The sequence below is a fragment of the Anneissia japonica genome, unplaced genomic scaffold (assembly GCF_011630105.1).
Source record: "Anneissia japonica isolate Jap-2015-1 unplaced genomic scaffold, ASM1163010v1 scaffold288191_len216021_cov166, whole genome shotgun sequence".
Taxonomy (NCBI): domain Eukaryota; kingdom Metazoa; phylum Echinodermata; class Crinoidea; order Comatulida; family Comatulidae; genus Anneissia; species Anneissia japonica.
The window spans coordinates 82,768-96,132 of record NW_022756005.1 but is presented as its reverse complement, the minus strand read 5'-3'; the positions used below and the strand labels follow the sequence as shown (position 1 = coordinate 96,132).

The window sequence follows — 13,365 nt, the reverse complement described above, 5'->3', positions numbered from 1 at the left end:
CGCACAAACTTGGTATAAATTCTAGGCCTAGCCTCTCTGCGCTAGCTAACAACAACCATCGTTGCGGCAAACGTGTTGCGTTTGCACGGCTGCAATATTCAGCAAGAGATCACGGCTCCATAGCCTCGGCTGCCTGGGGTGGAAGGAAAGCAAGGCAGCGATTACAAGAATTGAAAAATAAATTTGGAAAGAATTTTGATCTCAAGATTTCTGAAATGTCCGGTGTAAACGTAGAGGAGATCCTTGCTCCGTTGAGGCAACTGGTTAAGGAGCAGGTAAGATTTAGTTAGAATCAGGCCTATCCCTGTCTACCCTAGCTTACTAGGCAATACGGCATAACAATGAATGTATGTATGTTTAAATATTGTTATTTAAAAATCTAGTCTAGGCCCTAGCTAGGCCTGTAGCCAGGGAGTTGTTATTAATAATAACTCCCTGGTGTAGCTTAGGATATTTATATAGATACAGATGTCTACCATATAGACAAGCCCTCTGTAATGCCTCCTTCAATATTTTTGGTCTTTTGTATTTTGCAGCGTGGCTATTCTTTCACTGGACTGGTGTAACAATAGTCACAAACGGGTTGTACTATGCTGAGGCTGCCACAGGTCCCCGGGGCGAAGCCCAATTCTTCCATTGCATGTTAAATGAGGACAAATAAAGTATTATAATATTATTATTATTATTGTTGTTATTATTATTTTTTTAAAATTATTAATGAAATATTGTTTTTTGTTCCGTCTGTAGGGTGACTTGGTTCGCAAGATGAAAGAAGATAATTTACCAGAAGTAGATGTCAAAAAGGCTATTGTGGAGCTTAAGGCTCGGAAGAAGGCATTAGAAGACAAGGTATCATAGTCTAACTTCCATTCCAGGTTTTGAAATTAGCTCAAGCAATGGTTCTCTCCCAATGAGCAATATACATCCCTTCAAGACCATTTTGGGGACTGGGGTTTCCATGCTCTTTAGCAGCTTTGGTCTCTAATTAGAATAATAAAGATAAAAGACATTTGATAAGTTGGGAACACAGAAAAGTGGTCTTTAATTGGAGGTGGTCTGTAATGGGAATGGTCTTTAATTAGAGGGGGTTTTATAATTTCAATCCTTATATTCCGAATGGCTCCAATTCAGATCATATTAGTTTTATGATTGTAATTGTCATTTAAATTATTTAACAGTTGAGCAAATTTAAAAATTTACTAAATTGTTTCATCTTGTAATTTTTTAATCTAAACTTTTATACTTTTTTATTTCAGGAACTAGCCCTCATGCCAAAAGACAATTTTGATCGTGCTAAGATGGAAGATACACTGAAACGGCGCTTCTTCTATGACCAATCATTCTCAATTTATGGAGGTGAATATTTCATTTCATCATGTTATGATAAACAACTGTCATCACATTTTTTTTTCTTTCAGATTCAAAACTTTCTAAAATACAGATTAAACTATAGCCTTGTTTGGATTGGACTTTTTGTTTTAGCTAAACGTGTATCTGTTTTGACTAAATAAATGCACTGCAAACAGCCAGTATATCATTCCTCATGGTCAAACCAAAGCCCTGCAAATTATACTCCAGAAGAATAATCAGGCTGTTTTCCCCTAAAGAGCACAAATTAGTGCTGAGCTCAGCAGTGGTGGTATTGTGCGTAATGAAATGTTTCATTGTGTTCTTGTGCACCTAAAAGTTGAAATTCGATCATTTTATAGTTTTCTATTTAAACATTAGGATTATGCATTTGAACAGCCATTCTCATGGCAAATTTTGCATGGTCTGGGTAAAACCTACACTGTATTGAAGTCCAAATGCAAACAGTGATATCATTTAGTTTATTTAAAAAGATGCTATAACCTGTATTTTGCAATTCAAGCATCATTATGGAATAGACCTCCATTGTTGAATATATGTCCTCTTTTTTGCCTGCACACAGGTGTGAGTGGCCTGTATGACTTTGGTCCAACCGGCTGCGCTATGAAGTCCAACTTCATCAACGAGTGGCGTAAGCATTTTGTCATTGAAGAGGGAATGCTGGAGGTTGATTGTAGCATATTAACACCAGAAGTTGTTTTCAAGTTAGTATGCTAATTTTTATCAAAATGCTGTTTTTATTCAGAATTTTGATATCTACTATTCAGAATCATGAGCTGATTTGATTTTAATGTAACAATAATTTTTTTAAATAGCTTGCATATGTATGAATTAATATGCTCAAGAAATGATTTTAATTATGTTAGAATAATATATGAATATACCAGTAAATTAATAAATGATTAAAAATTGTCATCATGAAGCTTTAGGGGTGGAGTTGTGTTTGGTCTTATCATGGTTATATTGAGTACTACTCTTTCATAGTATTGATATCTTAATGGAATTTATTTCCAATTTATGAATTATGATATTCTTGGCATGTTGGGTTCTCATTCTTTATTGTATGTTGATATTTTTGTAGGGCCTCTGGACATGTGGAGAGGTTTTCTGACTATATGGTGAAAGACCAAAAGACAGGTGAATGTTTCAGAGCAGATCATCTTCTGAAAGGTATATGAAAATTATTTTGTTTATGTTACTCTTTAATATTCAAGTCTGAAATTTGAGTGCAAACTTTGAAGTGACTTATGCTTCATGTACATTTGAATGACCCACTTGTAAACCAACTTATAATTCCTACCTGCTGGTTAAGAATGGAGGATCTAATGTGTATATGTCTCTAATAGCAAATGTTTTCATCAATCAAATATATACTAAAAATGATATTTAAATATATTAATGGTATCACAACTATGCCATTCAGCTCATCTAGAAAAAGTGATGTCAGAAAAGGGTTGCACAGACGACAAGAAGAATGAATGCCTCGGAGTTATTTCGCAGTTGGATAATTTTGATAAGGATGCACTCACAGAAATGTTCAAAACATATAATGTTGTGTCACCAACCACAAACAATCCTCTGTCGGACCCAATGGAATTTAATCTGATGTTTGGTACCAACATTGGTCCTGGAAGCGGATTACAAGGGTGAGTTAGTGAGCATTATATTAGCTGTAAGATGGTGGTGTTTGCAGAGGGAATTTAGTGAACTTTAAACTTTGAGCATCTTGGTAGCATGGATTGAGGGGTAAGTTGATGAGTTTTGCAGGCACATGAGAAAGTATTGCAATAATAAATTATGACATATAAGATGATTACTTATCAAAGTGTTGTTATGCTTTTTAAAACTGTTTGAATGTTCTTTCATATTCAAATGAGATTGTATTTAAAATTGAATTGTCACTAGATATCTCCGACCAGAAACAGCGCAAGGAATATTTGTCAACTTTAAAAGGCTCCTTGAATTCAACCAAGGCCGACTCCCATTTGCTGCAGCTCAGGTTGGTCAGGCCTTCAGGAATGAGATCTCCCCTAGGTCTGGCCTCATACGAGTCAGGTTTGATACATTTTTTTTTTGTGCCTATTGAAGATGAGGCTTATCCATTCTAATTTATGCTATAATTCACTTTCAACAATTATATCAACAATCATGCCATAAACACATAGTAATAGTATTGTTAACATTAATTAATGATAACGATTGATAATTATTGAGAACAACAAATGATGATAATGATTCATAGTGATATTGTTGATAGGAACGATTGGTGATATAAAATATTTCTGAATGGAAATTGGTTACCACATTTATTATATATAATCAGTTAATGTATTTTTTATCATTAAAATTTCAGAGAATTCACAATGTGTGAGATAGAGCACTTTATAGATCCTTCCAACAAAGATCATCCAAACTTTGAGTCTGTAGCTGGTCTGTCCCTGACCCTCTTTCCTGTAGATGAACAGATGTCCGGTAAATCCTCTGTTACAACAACCATTGGGGAGGCCATTGATAAGGTACCAAACTTAACCTAGAAATTGCAATGTAGTTAGCTTTATTATGATTAAGATTTATTGTCTTCTGTTGAAGTAGCATCCAATATATGGGAATTTTAAAGTTCATATGTTTTTTTATTACTTTCAAATAAAAAATAGAGAAAAATTGTTTTTTCTGTTGATTACCAACGCAAAAAAATAGTAATATAGTTTTTTCTGGATCCTTCAATTATCTGTTAGAAAATTTAAGGACTTTTTGTATTAAGCCCTGTCCTGGATGACATCACATGACCATATATAGGCACATCATGGCTAAATATGAGTATACAACAGTTTTTTTGTCATCCGTAAATCAGCAAAAACTGATTTGTTTTGATCTGTGTCTTAGAAATTTATCCCTTATTTGATCCTATATAAACAATTAAATATATGTAGTTCAAACAATAATGAGTTTAATACATATTGTCACTTATTAATTTATGCTTATTTTCTAAAATCATTATATGTTTTTTTGTATAGGGCATCATCAAGAGCAAGGTTCTAGGTTATTTTATCGGACGTACATACCTGTTCCTAACGAAGGTAGGCGTCGACCCAGCTAAGTTGCGATTTAGGCAACACATGCAGAATGAGATGGCTCACTATGCGTGTGACTGCTGGGACGCTGAGTGCAGAGTATCCTATGTAAGTGTCCATTTATTTTTGAGATTTATTTGAGAATAGTACCTGTCAGTAAATAATGACGCGTGTAAGTTCTAACTTGTTTTAATCTACATACCAATAAAAAAAATTAAATTTCCAAATTATCAATTATTACTATTATTATTATTATTATTCATTTGAATTGTATGTTCAAAAAACTTTTATGTTTTGCTGAGAAAATAACATTATCACAGAATAATGATCCTCAATATCAAGTTGTTAGTGGTGGCCATTATGTAATGGCTAATTATTGACTCGTGTTTATTTATACAGATTCATAACAAAAGCATATTCTTTTATGTTGTGTATCTATTTATGAAAATTATATATGCCTGTATATTCTTATATTTCTGTATTTGCCATTCTTCTAGGGCTGGGTAGAGTGTGTAGGCTGTGCTGATCGTTCTTGCTACGATTTATGCTGCCATATGAAGTTCAGCAAGGTGCCACTAGTTGCAGAAAAAAATCTACCTGAGCCAATATCCTTTGCTTTTATTTACTTACTTTGTAGCATTCAATCTTCTACATTTTACCTTCACAATGATAGATTGCAATAAAGTAGTTGGATTGAATAGGTATACCTCATCCAGAGGGCAAACCTTTGAGTAATGTAATATGTAATCATTGTCCGCACCAGAAATCAAGTGTATTATGTTAATAAGGATAATATGATATTTAAGGTCAAACTAGAAATTGCACATGGCAACTGTAAAGCACACCAAGACATGATTGTTACATATTCATCTAATGCCTTGCAAATGTGCCTTAGGTGGCTCATAATGAAACATTGGTTTCCTTAATAGCCTTTCAAATACATTATCAAAGATGTTGTTGAAGTTGTTCCACAAAAAAGTGTAATGGGAAAGGCTTTCAAGAAAGATGCAAAGTCAATAATGAGCCTCCTAGCAACATATACAGAAGAAGACACGCTGAAAATTGAGAACGCTTTCAAAGACAACGGGTAAGCTCCCCTTACTTTTTTTAAGAGTGCAAGTCCCGCATTCTGTAACATTCAAATAGGCCATACTGCACATGGCACTAATGGCTTAAGTGTCTCCTTTTGACAGACAGTGTGCTTTTGTACTTGCATTTCATATTTATAGGTGGTGACCCTTCCAGCGTATCCTAGAAGGTTGGCTGGTATTCAAGGGCCCCTCTTTAAATACATGGAATAATGTGGTCCTTTAATCAGCGAAGTCTCTTTATGGGCTTAGGGAGTGGAGTCAAGAAAAAGTCCTGCTATTACAGTAATTTAACCCAGGACCCTAGGAAGAAGAGCTATTCATCTCCACTCTGCGAGAACACCTACAGTATGAACTTAAACAAGGAATAATGGTCCGGAAGAATTTCTAAGCTTCAGCACATAGACAGTGGTTGATACCAGTTAAGCACACTAAGATACACTGCTCTCTTGCCTCCAACCTCAAGGTCGGAGGTTCGAATATAGCGAGAAAAAAAATTAAAAAAATATTTCTAATGATTTAAAACAGTCACATAAGCAAGTTACTTGTTTTTTGGAAATAAAATTAATAAATAAATAATTACTGAATTTTGTCTATTTTTTTCTGTAGAGAATATTCTGTTGAAGCTGATGGTAAAACCTTTGTCTTGAAGCCAGATATGGTACAAATTAAGAAATATCAGAAGAAAGTTCATGGTGAGTTGACATTTTTCAGCATGTTACTGTTACTGTTCTGTGTCTTCTGAAAAAAATATGGTAACCATAGACATTACTGTGACTACTGATGATTATTTCTGAGAGAGAGATCATAAGCAGATACCACCATTCAAAAAACAATACTAATACTATTAATGTGCTGTTTAATTGAAAAACCACACTTCATCTTTGAATATTTCTTGCATCCACTGTACTGAACTTGTGTACACTTGTTTAGTATCCTGCTACCCCTATTTGAGGTCCTACCCTTGGTCATTATCCTCTTAACCTACAGTAGTTTAGTATTTTCTACCTCATTGTCTACCCCTTCTTGGTGCTTTTCTACTTTTTTTTCTGTACTCCAGCTTTTCCCCAGTTGTTTTAGACATTATAAAGCTTCAGTTTCCGAAATTTATACAAATATTTGAAATTAATATTTTTTAGTCGAAGAAATAACACCTGGGGTGATCGAACCATCGTTCGGTGTCGGACGTATCATGTACGCAATCCTTGAACACAACTTCAAGGTCAGAGAAGGAGATGCACAAAGAACGGTAAGATAATGTAACACAAAATACTTAAATGTTTATATTCAATTAATACTGTAAATACATTTTAATGTAATTTATTAGAACGGCACCTTTGGTTCACCCCTATGAAGTATATATTTTTGTGGTCCTGAAGGTGTCCCCTTAATAGGGGTTCTACTGTATCATTTTTTTTGGCTCATTATATAGGACTTTGATTTTTGACATTTTTTCATAGATGGACTGTATTTGTCATGAATGTATTGTTTAACTATGTTATATATATATGAAGTTGCTTATATAATTTTACTTTTCCTGCACAGTATTTCAGCTTGCCTCCTGTGATTGCACCATTCAAGTGCTCAGTGCTACCTCTTAGTAACAACCCGGAATTTCTACCATTGGTCAAATCACTTTGTAAGTTCCCATTTTATTTGTATTTCTATTATATATATTTAGTATTATTATATATTATTTTGGTGATGATATAAATCTTATGCATTTTGCCAGAATCGAACCCAGGACCTTTGTTGATTAAGAATATATATTTAGTCTATATATTTAGGATTGCATATTAATATATATTTCTAATAGAGGAATTACCAACATGAAGAAGGTTTGCATGAATACTAGAATGGTATATAATTTTGGTTGATTTTAAGTTGGTATCCAAGCCAACAAGTTCCCACATATTAATATAATAACATGGTAACCTGGTAGGATGTTGTGGCATTGAACATATTTATTTATGCACAATGTACTGAGTGTACATAATAACCCTGGGGAGTGGACAAGGTCTGGTAAATATATAAAACCGGTACGTGTTGACCAAAAATGGATGCATTGTCCACAATGGGTACAACTTTATTTTATTTTTATTTATAAGTTTATTATTTGGGTAGGAGTTTTATTTGACTTGATAGTGCTCTTAATACATTTTAGGGTTGGGTTGGAGGAGAACATGCATGTTTGCGTGTTGATAGATGTCTGGGAAACTGATGAGTTTACCAGACGTTAATAATTTAAATCCATACAATAATGCTCACTCGATGCTGTTAACAATGACAAAAGTAGCCAAAAAAAAAAAAAAAAGAAGCCAATTAACAATGAAAACTTGCATACTGACGTATTTCAACATTTAATTTAATATATATTTATTATAATATATGTGCTACCACCAAGGTGCAGAGCAGTCAATATAAATGTAATAATAATAATACTTAATCATTATAAAATTTTTGTTGTTGAAACTTGTATAAAATTACTATAACAGAATGTCCAAATTGAGTGCAAACTTGGTTACAAGAGGTAAATAAAACCCTGAGATAAACCAATTTTAATTGTGAGGTTTATACGAGTCTTATTTAATATTGAGATCAGTTTGATGTTACCAGTCAAATTCTACAGATTTCTTTAAATATCATTTAGTGTCAGCAGGAACAATCGTTGATTACATGATGAAATTTTAATGGTTTGTCAGATACTGACATGTAACAAGTTTTTTATCTCTGACCCTTGGATGTTCCTGCCAACGTCTCACAAATCCTCAGCATAAACGTATGTAAAGCGTGTTTGTTGGACGTGCACATGTTCTTGGCCATGTTCTGATTGGTCAGTTGTTAAGTGTAATTGACATTTCGGAAATGCCCAATAACCCTGCCATTTTACAGGTTTGGAAAAAATGCATCCTTTTACAGAGTCGTTCCTTTAGTTCAGGCATTACTATTTACAAATTATCTTAATGTTATTTTAAGAGAGCAATGTTGATGTACTTCATAAGCAATCACTTTCACGCAAACACTCACACAGAGAATTTGGTCTTTTTCACTGTAAACAGCAACAGAGCTGATGTTACATATTAGTTGAAGTATAATTATATAACATAAAGTTGCCATCAGCTAAAGTTAATATCTGAAAGATGTATCAAGTGAAGGCACATAATGTCCCTTTTATGTCATTTTCGACAAATGGTGATGCACTTGAGAATTTCAAAGTGTCCCACAGGTGGTGGAAGCATGTGTCTTTTCTCGCTGGTTTTCAGTTGATACCCCACTTCGTGCCTTTCTTGTTCACCTTCTTCCCTCACTTCCTGACTCTCATATTCAAATTGACATGTTGTCCAATTCCCTGTGTATGGGGATAGTCTGAGTACAGCTAAGTGTGAACCTTGACTGTCTGGTGGTGTGTCATCGAAATACAAGAAACAGTTACCATTGCAACTCACTGGTACGCAGTGCATAAGTGGCCCAGAAAGTTCTTCACATGTTGCAAGCTGCGCCCACGAGTCTATTGTCTGCCAAACATCTGAGTGGGGGTTGTATGTGTGAATATGATCCGGGCATGTTACGCAGATACTAGGTAGCTCTTCCTCGTCAGCTGGAACCAACACAGAGCCACCAGAAAAGCAATGACATCCTGTCAAAGAATTTCCCTGATGCCATTTGTCTATACATGGGTCATAGGATTGCACAATTGTTCCTGAGTTGTTTGTTCCAAAAAGAAACATCTCACCATCGTATGCAACCAATGTAGGAGACGACACCTCAATATTAAAGCTGGCACATTTATCCCACACTTTCCGCCACTTATCAAAACACACTACGGAATTCGCTCTACCAATATTGTTTCCCTGAATAACGTAAACCAGTCCCTCCAGTGTCGCAGCTGTGAGTGGGTGCCACTCTGTGTATTCAGGCAAAGTAATTTCTACAAATGATCTGACACCGGTTCTGGGATCAATGACTTCAACACTCGTAGCCGTGCAAACAAAGACACTGCTTCCAAACTGAGTAATAGCCTTGACATCTTCGGAGATCCTCAATAATGGATCCTGTGTAAGTGTCACTTGAGCGAACTCAACTACCTCTTCATCGTACTCACCCTGCTGTACAATTTCTCTGAAGACCTCTGGGGTGGCGAAAGTCATCTCTGATTTGCTATTTCCAACAGATTCAGGCATCATCTTATAGAAAACCACTACATCTTGATGGCAGCGCCTCTCCTTCATTTTATTTGTTAGTAGCTGGTGTTTTTTTGTTGATGAACATGAATGGAATTCTTTTGCATGTTTGATAGAAGTTAATGTTATATTTAGATCGTTTGTTAGAAAGCTTTCGATCAATTCCAAATATTCGCCTGACATCAAATTAAACCGTATATTTTCGATAATCCTCAATAAATCGTCTCGTCGACTAGAGTCATGGTTGAACCACGTAATCACAGAATCAAAAACATCTTCTTCTCTTGAAATCAGACAGGAACTTGATATAATATCCATGAGACAATCTGCTGTCAAATCTAAATACTCGTCCATATCCTTTACAAAATGAAACTGTTCCCATATCATTTTCAATGCACCAGCTTTCAAATCCTTCAAAGAAACTCGATCATCTGCGTACTGAAAAATGTCTAAACACTCTTCTATCTGCATGTCTTTCAAAATAACGTCTGTGCAGTGTTCAACGACTGGAGAAAGTTGAATGAGATCAGAAGTTTCTAAAATATCACGAACCATGGATTTAGGAAACTTCAGAACAGAAGAATAGAAATAATTAACTAAGATCGTTAGAGATTTCCCTTTCAAATGCGTCAGATCAATCTTCGTCATTTTGCTTTCTTTGAAACTTGATGAAAACATGGCCATGAAATAATCACTGGAAACGGCAAGTACTATCCGATGACAAGGAATCTGGCGATCGTCTGCACACAAAATGACGTCAGTTAGTACGTTTTCGCTTCGCGCATAATGTAAAGATTGGAGTATCGTCTGGTCTCGCTCGCTTGAATCGTCAAAATAACACTCCTCTGGACTAATTATCTGCTAAATATGAAAAAACAACATCAAACTTAATAAATTTCAAAGCAATCAACTTAGCCTGTTTAGGCTTATCAATAAGACACTTGCTCGATGGAAAAATAGCCTCCATACATCACTTACTGACTGATTGAACTTTAGGATAGGGCCATGGATAAACATTTTCTCGATCCCTATAAAACGTTTTAATTAGATCGTTTTTTACTTGGAATACTGTGCCAATGCTCGTTTTCCATTCAAATACTAAAAACTAACCATGCTTCATTTATGCTGTAGACCAAAGTATCATTCTAATACAGGAGGAGGACGTAATAATATACCATTGCAAATACCGCCCCGCTCTGAATAAACGCCCCACTATCAATAAATATCCCCTCAAATAAACTCCCCCTCTAGAGCCCCATTTGGAATAAAAGCCTCCCTCGAATAAGCGCCACAAGGCGTTTATTTTTTCCTCGAATAAACCCCTCCCCCCACCCCATCCCTCAATGACACTAAACAAATCTAATGTAATGTAGTTTTACTCCAGTAAAATTACATATTTTTCTACCTGATTGGGATCAATAAGTCTCATGATCTTGGAATAACACATTTTGGCGGTAATTATACGTTGTGTTCCACAACAGTGAAATTATAAGGGACGTAATAAGCACCTCCCCCGAATAAACGCCCCTCCACAAAACACATCTCAACAATAAATTGTTCGAATAAATACAGTAATAGTATGTGTATGTCATAATTATACGAAAGTCTATAGAGTAATTAGGCCAACCGTACCGGTATTTAATGATCGTTGGACAAACACTTTCTTATGTAAGTCCCTAGATGGTCATTCATTCAACCCTATAAGATTACCAGGTTTTGTGGAGAGACCTAGTTATATACACGATAACATATTGATTACCATATTCATAACACTTAAGACAGGCTTATGTATTATCTTAAAACAACTAGAATTCATCTCACCTCCATTTTCTCTCAAAATATTTTTTTTTCAGTACGGCGGCGTTTTAAAATATCCTTTAAGTTTATGTCCAAAGAAATTTACGTTGTCATGTGCAGAATATATTTTTCCGTCATTACATAAACATTAATCAAGTTTGTAGTGACACCTTTTAAATCCCGCCACCCCTCAGCGTCCATTCAATGTTCGCAATTTACAATACGATTTTATCATGAAGAAGTCTTAACAAAACTAAAGATGGCGCAGTTTACATAAAGATCTCAGAATATAACCTCGCTTTCATTCACGATGACGACGATTTCGAATTCCGCAAATTCCCAGCGTACTTCAGTACGCTAATTCCATTTACAGTAATCTTAGGCTAAATTTGTTCATTAGCTTTGCAATAGACAAAATAATAGGCCCATTATTCAATATTGCATTGTTAAATTGTACAGTTCTGCTATGACTTGGTTAAATTTTAAATAATGATACAATATAGCAATTAGCCTTATTTATTTTACATATTAAAAAAAAATTAAGAATATGAATCATAACGTTGAAAAGCATCGGCCATGAGTATGTAATTCATTTCATAATAGCAGGGGAGGATTAAGCGGGGGCATGCCCCAACCCCCTAGAACAGTGTTGTCTCCGGCCCAACTTTCTCCCCCGCCCCTTTCGCCACCCCCTCCCATTTGGACATCTCTGGATCCGCCCCTGAATAGTTTATTTTATCATAATATTTGTTAGGCCTATATTGTGCATTTGGCTTTTCAAGTTCAAGTTTTATCAAATGCAATCATCATTTTATTCTTATGTAGGCCTAGGTATACACATTACGTGTTTTATATTGATTTATTTAAAAGTATTATTGTCTATTCTGAGGTGCATTATATAGACCTATTGAAGACCGTCTGTGATATGCAAATAAGCTTTAAAACTTATTTCAATTTCTTTGTTTAAGTAGGGGAAATCATTAGTTTTCATTAAAAACTAAATTTTCTAGCCAATTAACAGGCATGGAATTTTTACAGGTTTTTGTACAGAGTAGTAAACTGAAGTCTGTGGAAAAATAGGCCTACTTATTAGTGTTTTTTTTTATCTGTCAAAGTAAATTAACGTTTACAGATTTTAAAGCAGACAGTATTGTTTATCGGCGTTTTTGTGGTTGTTTCTGTGTTTTTGCCGTTGCATTGCATTTATATATTGTATCGGAAACCGAAACAGGGACCGGGATGTTCTCAGTGGGCTGGTGAAACCATGAAACCTGCCATGAAAATAATCGGATCGCCCTCTATCTACGATTGGTCACGATCGGCTTCCTTTTGCATGCTGTCGTCGCATTCATCGAGAATCGAACCACCAGGCACGGTGCGGCACTAAAGTTTTTCATTGAGCAGCAGCAGCAGAGAAACATAAACAAAGTGTTGGAAGCCTGGGGTTTGTCTTTGTTTATGATTTCCACTACGTGGCACGGAGTTATGATAGTAATTCAAGTATATTCTATTGTAATTCATTTTGTATTTTTAAGATTATTGTACATAAATTGACCAAAGGCCTATAGCTAGACTAGGGCCTAGCCTAAGATAAGACAAGGTCTAGATAACTGCCCAGAGGCCTAAGAAGCCTAGTAGTCCCAGGGGGTAGTGCTAGGGCCTAGGCCTAGCATACTACTGATTGTAGCTATCCGGGCCTTGGGACTAGACCTAGCCTTGACAGTACTACTAGGCCTAGTACAATTACTAGGCTAACACTTAGGACCTAGCCTAGGCCTAGATATAATACTATAGGTTTACGTGCGAGGCCTGTAGGCTATATTATTTGTCTTTTAATGAATGGCCTAGGACCTAGCATAG

The 13,365-nt window shown here is 35.4% G+C and overlaps 2 protein-coding genes across 5 annotated transcripts in view; one reads left to right on the top strand and one right to left on the bottom strand.

The window, feature by feature from the left end:
- The first annotated feature begins 14 nt into the window (after window positions 1-14).
- On the top strand, window positions 15-7,729 carry LOC117123822 (glycine--tRNA ligase-like). Its single transcript, XM_033269851.1, has 15 exons — window positions 15-275; window positions 748-849; window positions 1,257-1,356; window positions 1,931-2,072; window positions 2,450-2,538; window positions 2,792-3,014; window positions 3,274-3,423; window positions 3,722-3,884; window positions 4,383-4,547; window positions 4,937-5,044; window positions 5,381-5,526; window positions 6,137-6,222; window positions 6,667-6,776; window positions 7,073-7,166; window positions 7,692-7,729. Exons 1-15 carry the CDS (start codon window positions 216-218, stop codon window positions 7,727-7,729), a joined length of 1,776 nt encoding a protein of 591 aa, XP_033125742.1. The 5' UTR covers window positions 15-215.
- LOC117123819 (kelch-like protein 6) overlaps window positions 7,362-13,365 on the bottom strand; it is an 8,887-nt gene continuing 2,883 nt past the window's right edge. Inside the window, exons 1-2 of one of the 4 annotated variants that reach the window (XM_033269844.1) lie at window positions 11,530-11,681; window positions 7,362-10,569 (exon numbers count right to left, since the gene is read on the bottom strand). In XM_033269844.1, the coding sequence (XP_033125735.1) occupies window positions 8,704-10,569; window positions 11,530-11,535 (1,872 nt within the window). In that variant the 5' untranslated portion in view covers window positions 11,536-11,681 and the 3' untranslated portion in view covers window positions 7,362-8,703. Of the gene's footprint in view, window positions 10,570-11,529; window positions 11,682-13,365 lie in introns of those variants that run through there. The other 3 variants (XM_033269847.1, XM_033269846.1, XM_033269848.1) reach the window with 3 other exon arrangements.

Bases quoted from the DNA above. Each gene is read 5' to 3' on its own strand.
- LOC117123822 (XM_033269851.1), top strand. From the start codon at position 216: ATGTCCGGTGTAAACGTAGAGGAGATCCTTGCTCCGTTGAGGCAACTG. The intron at 2,539-2,791 runs GTATATGAAAAT...TATGCCATTCAG, and splicing joins AGCAGATCATCTTCTGAAAG to CTCATCTAGAAAAAGTGATG. The intron at 6,777-7,072 runs GTAAGATAATGT...TTTCCTGCACAG, and splicing joins AAGGAGATGCACAAAGAACG to TATTTCAGCTTGCCTCCTGT.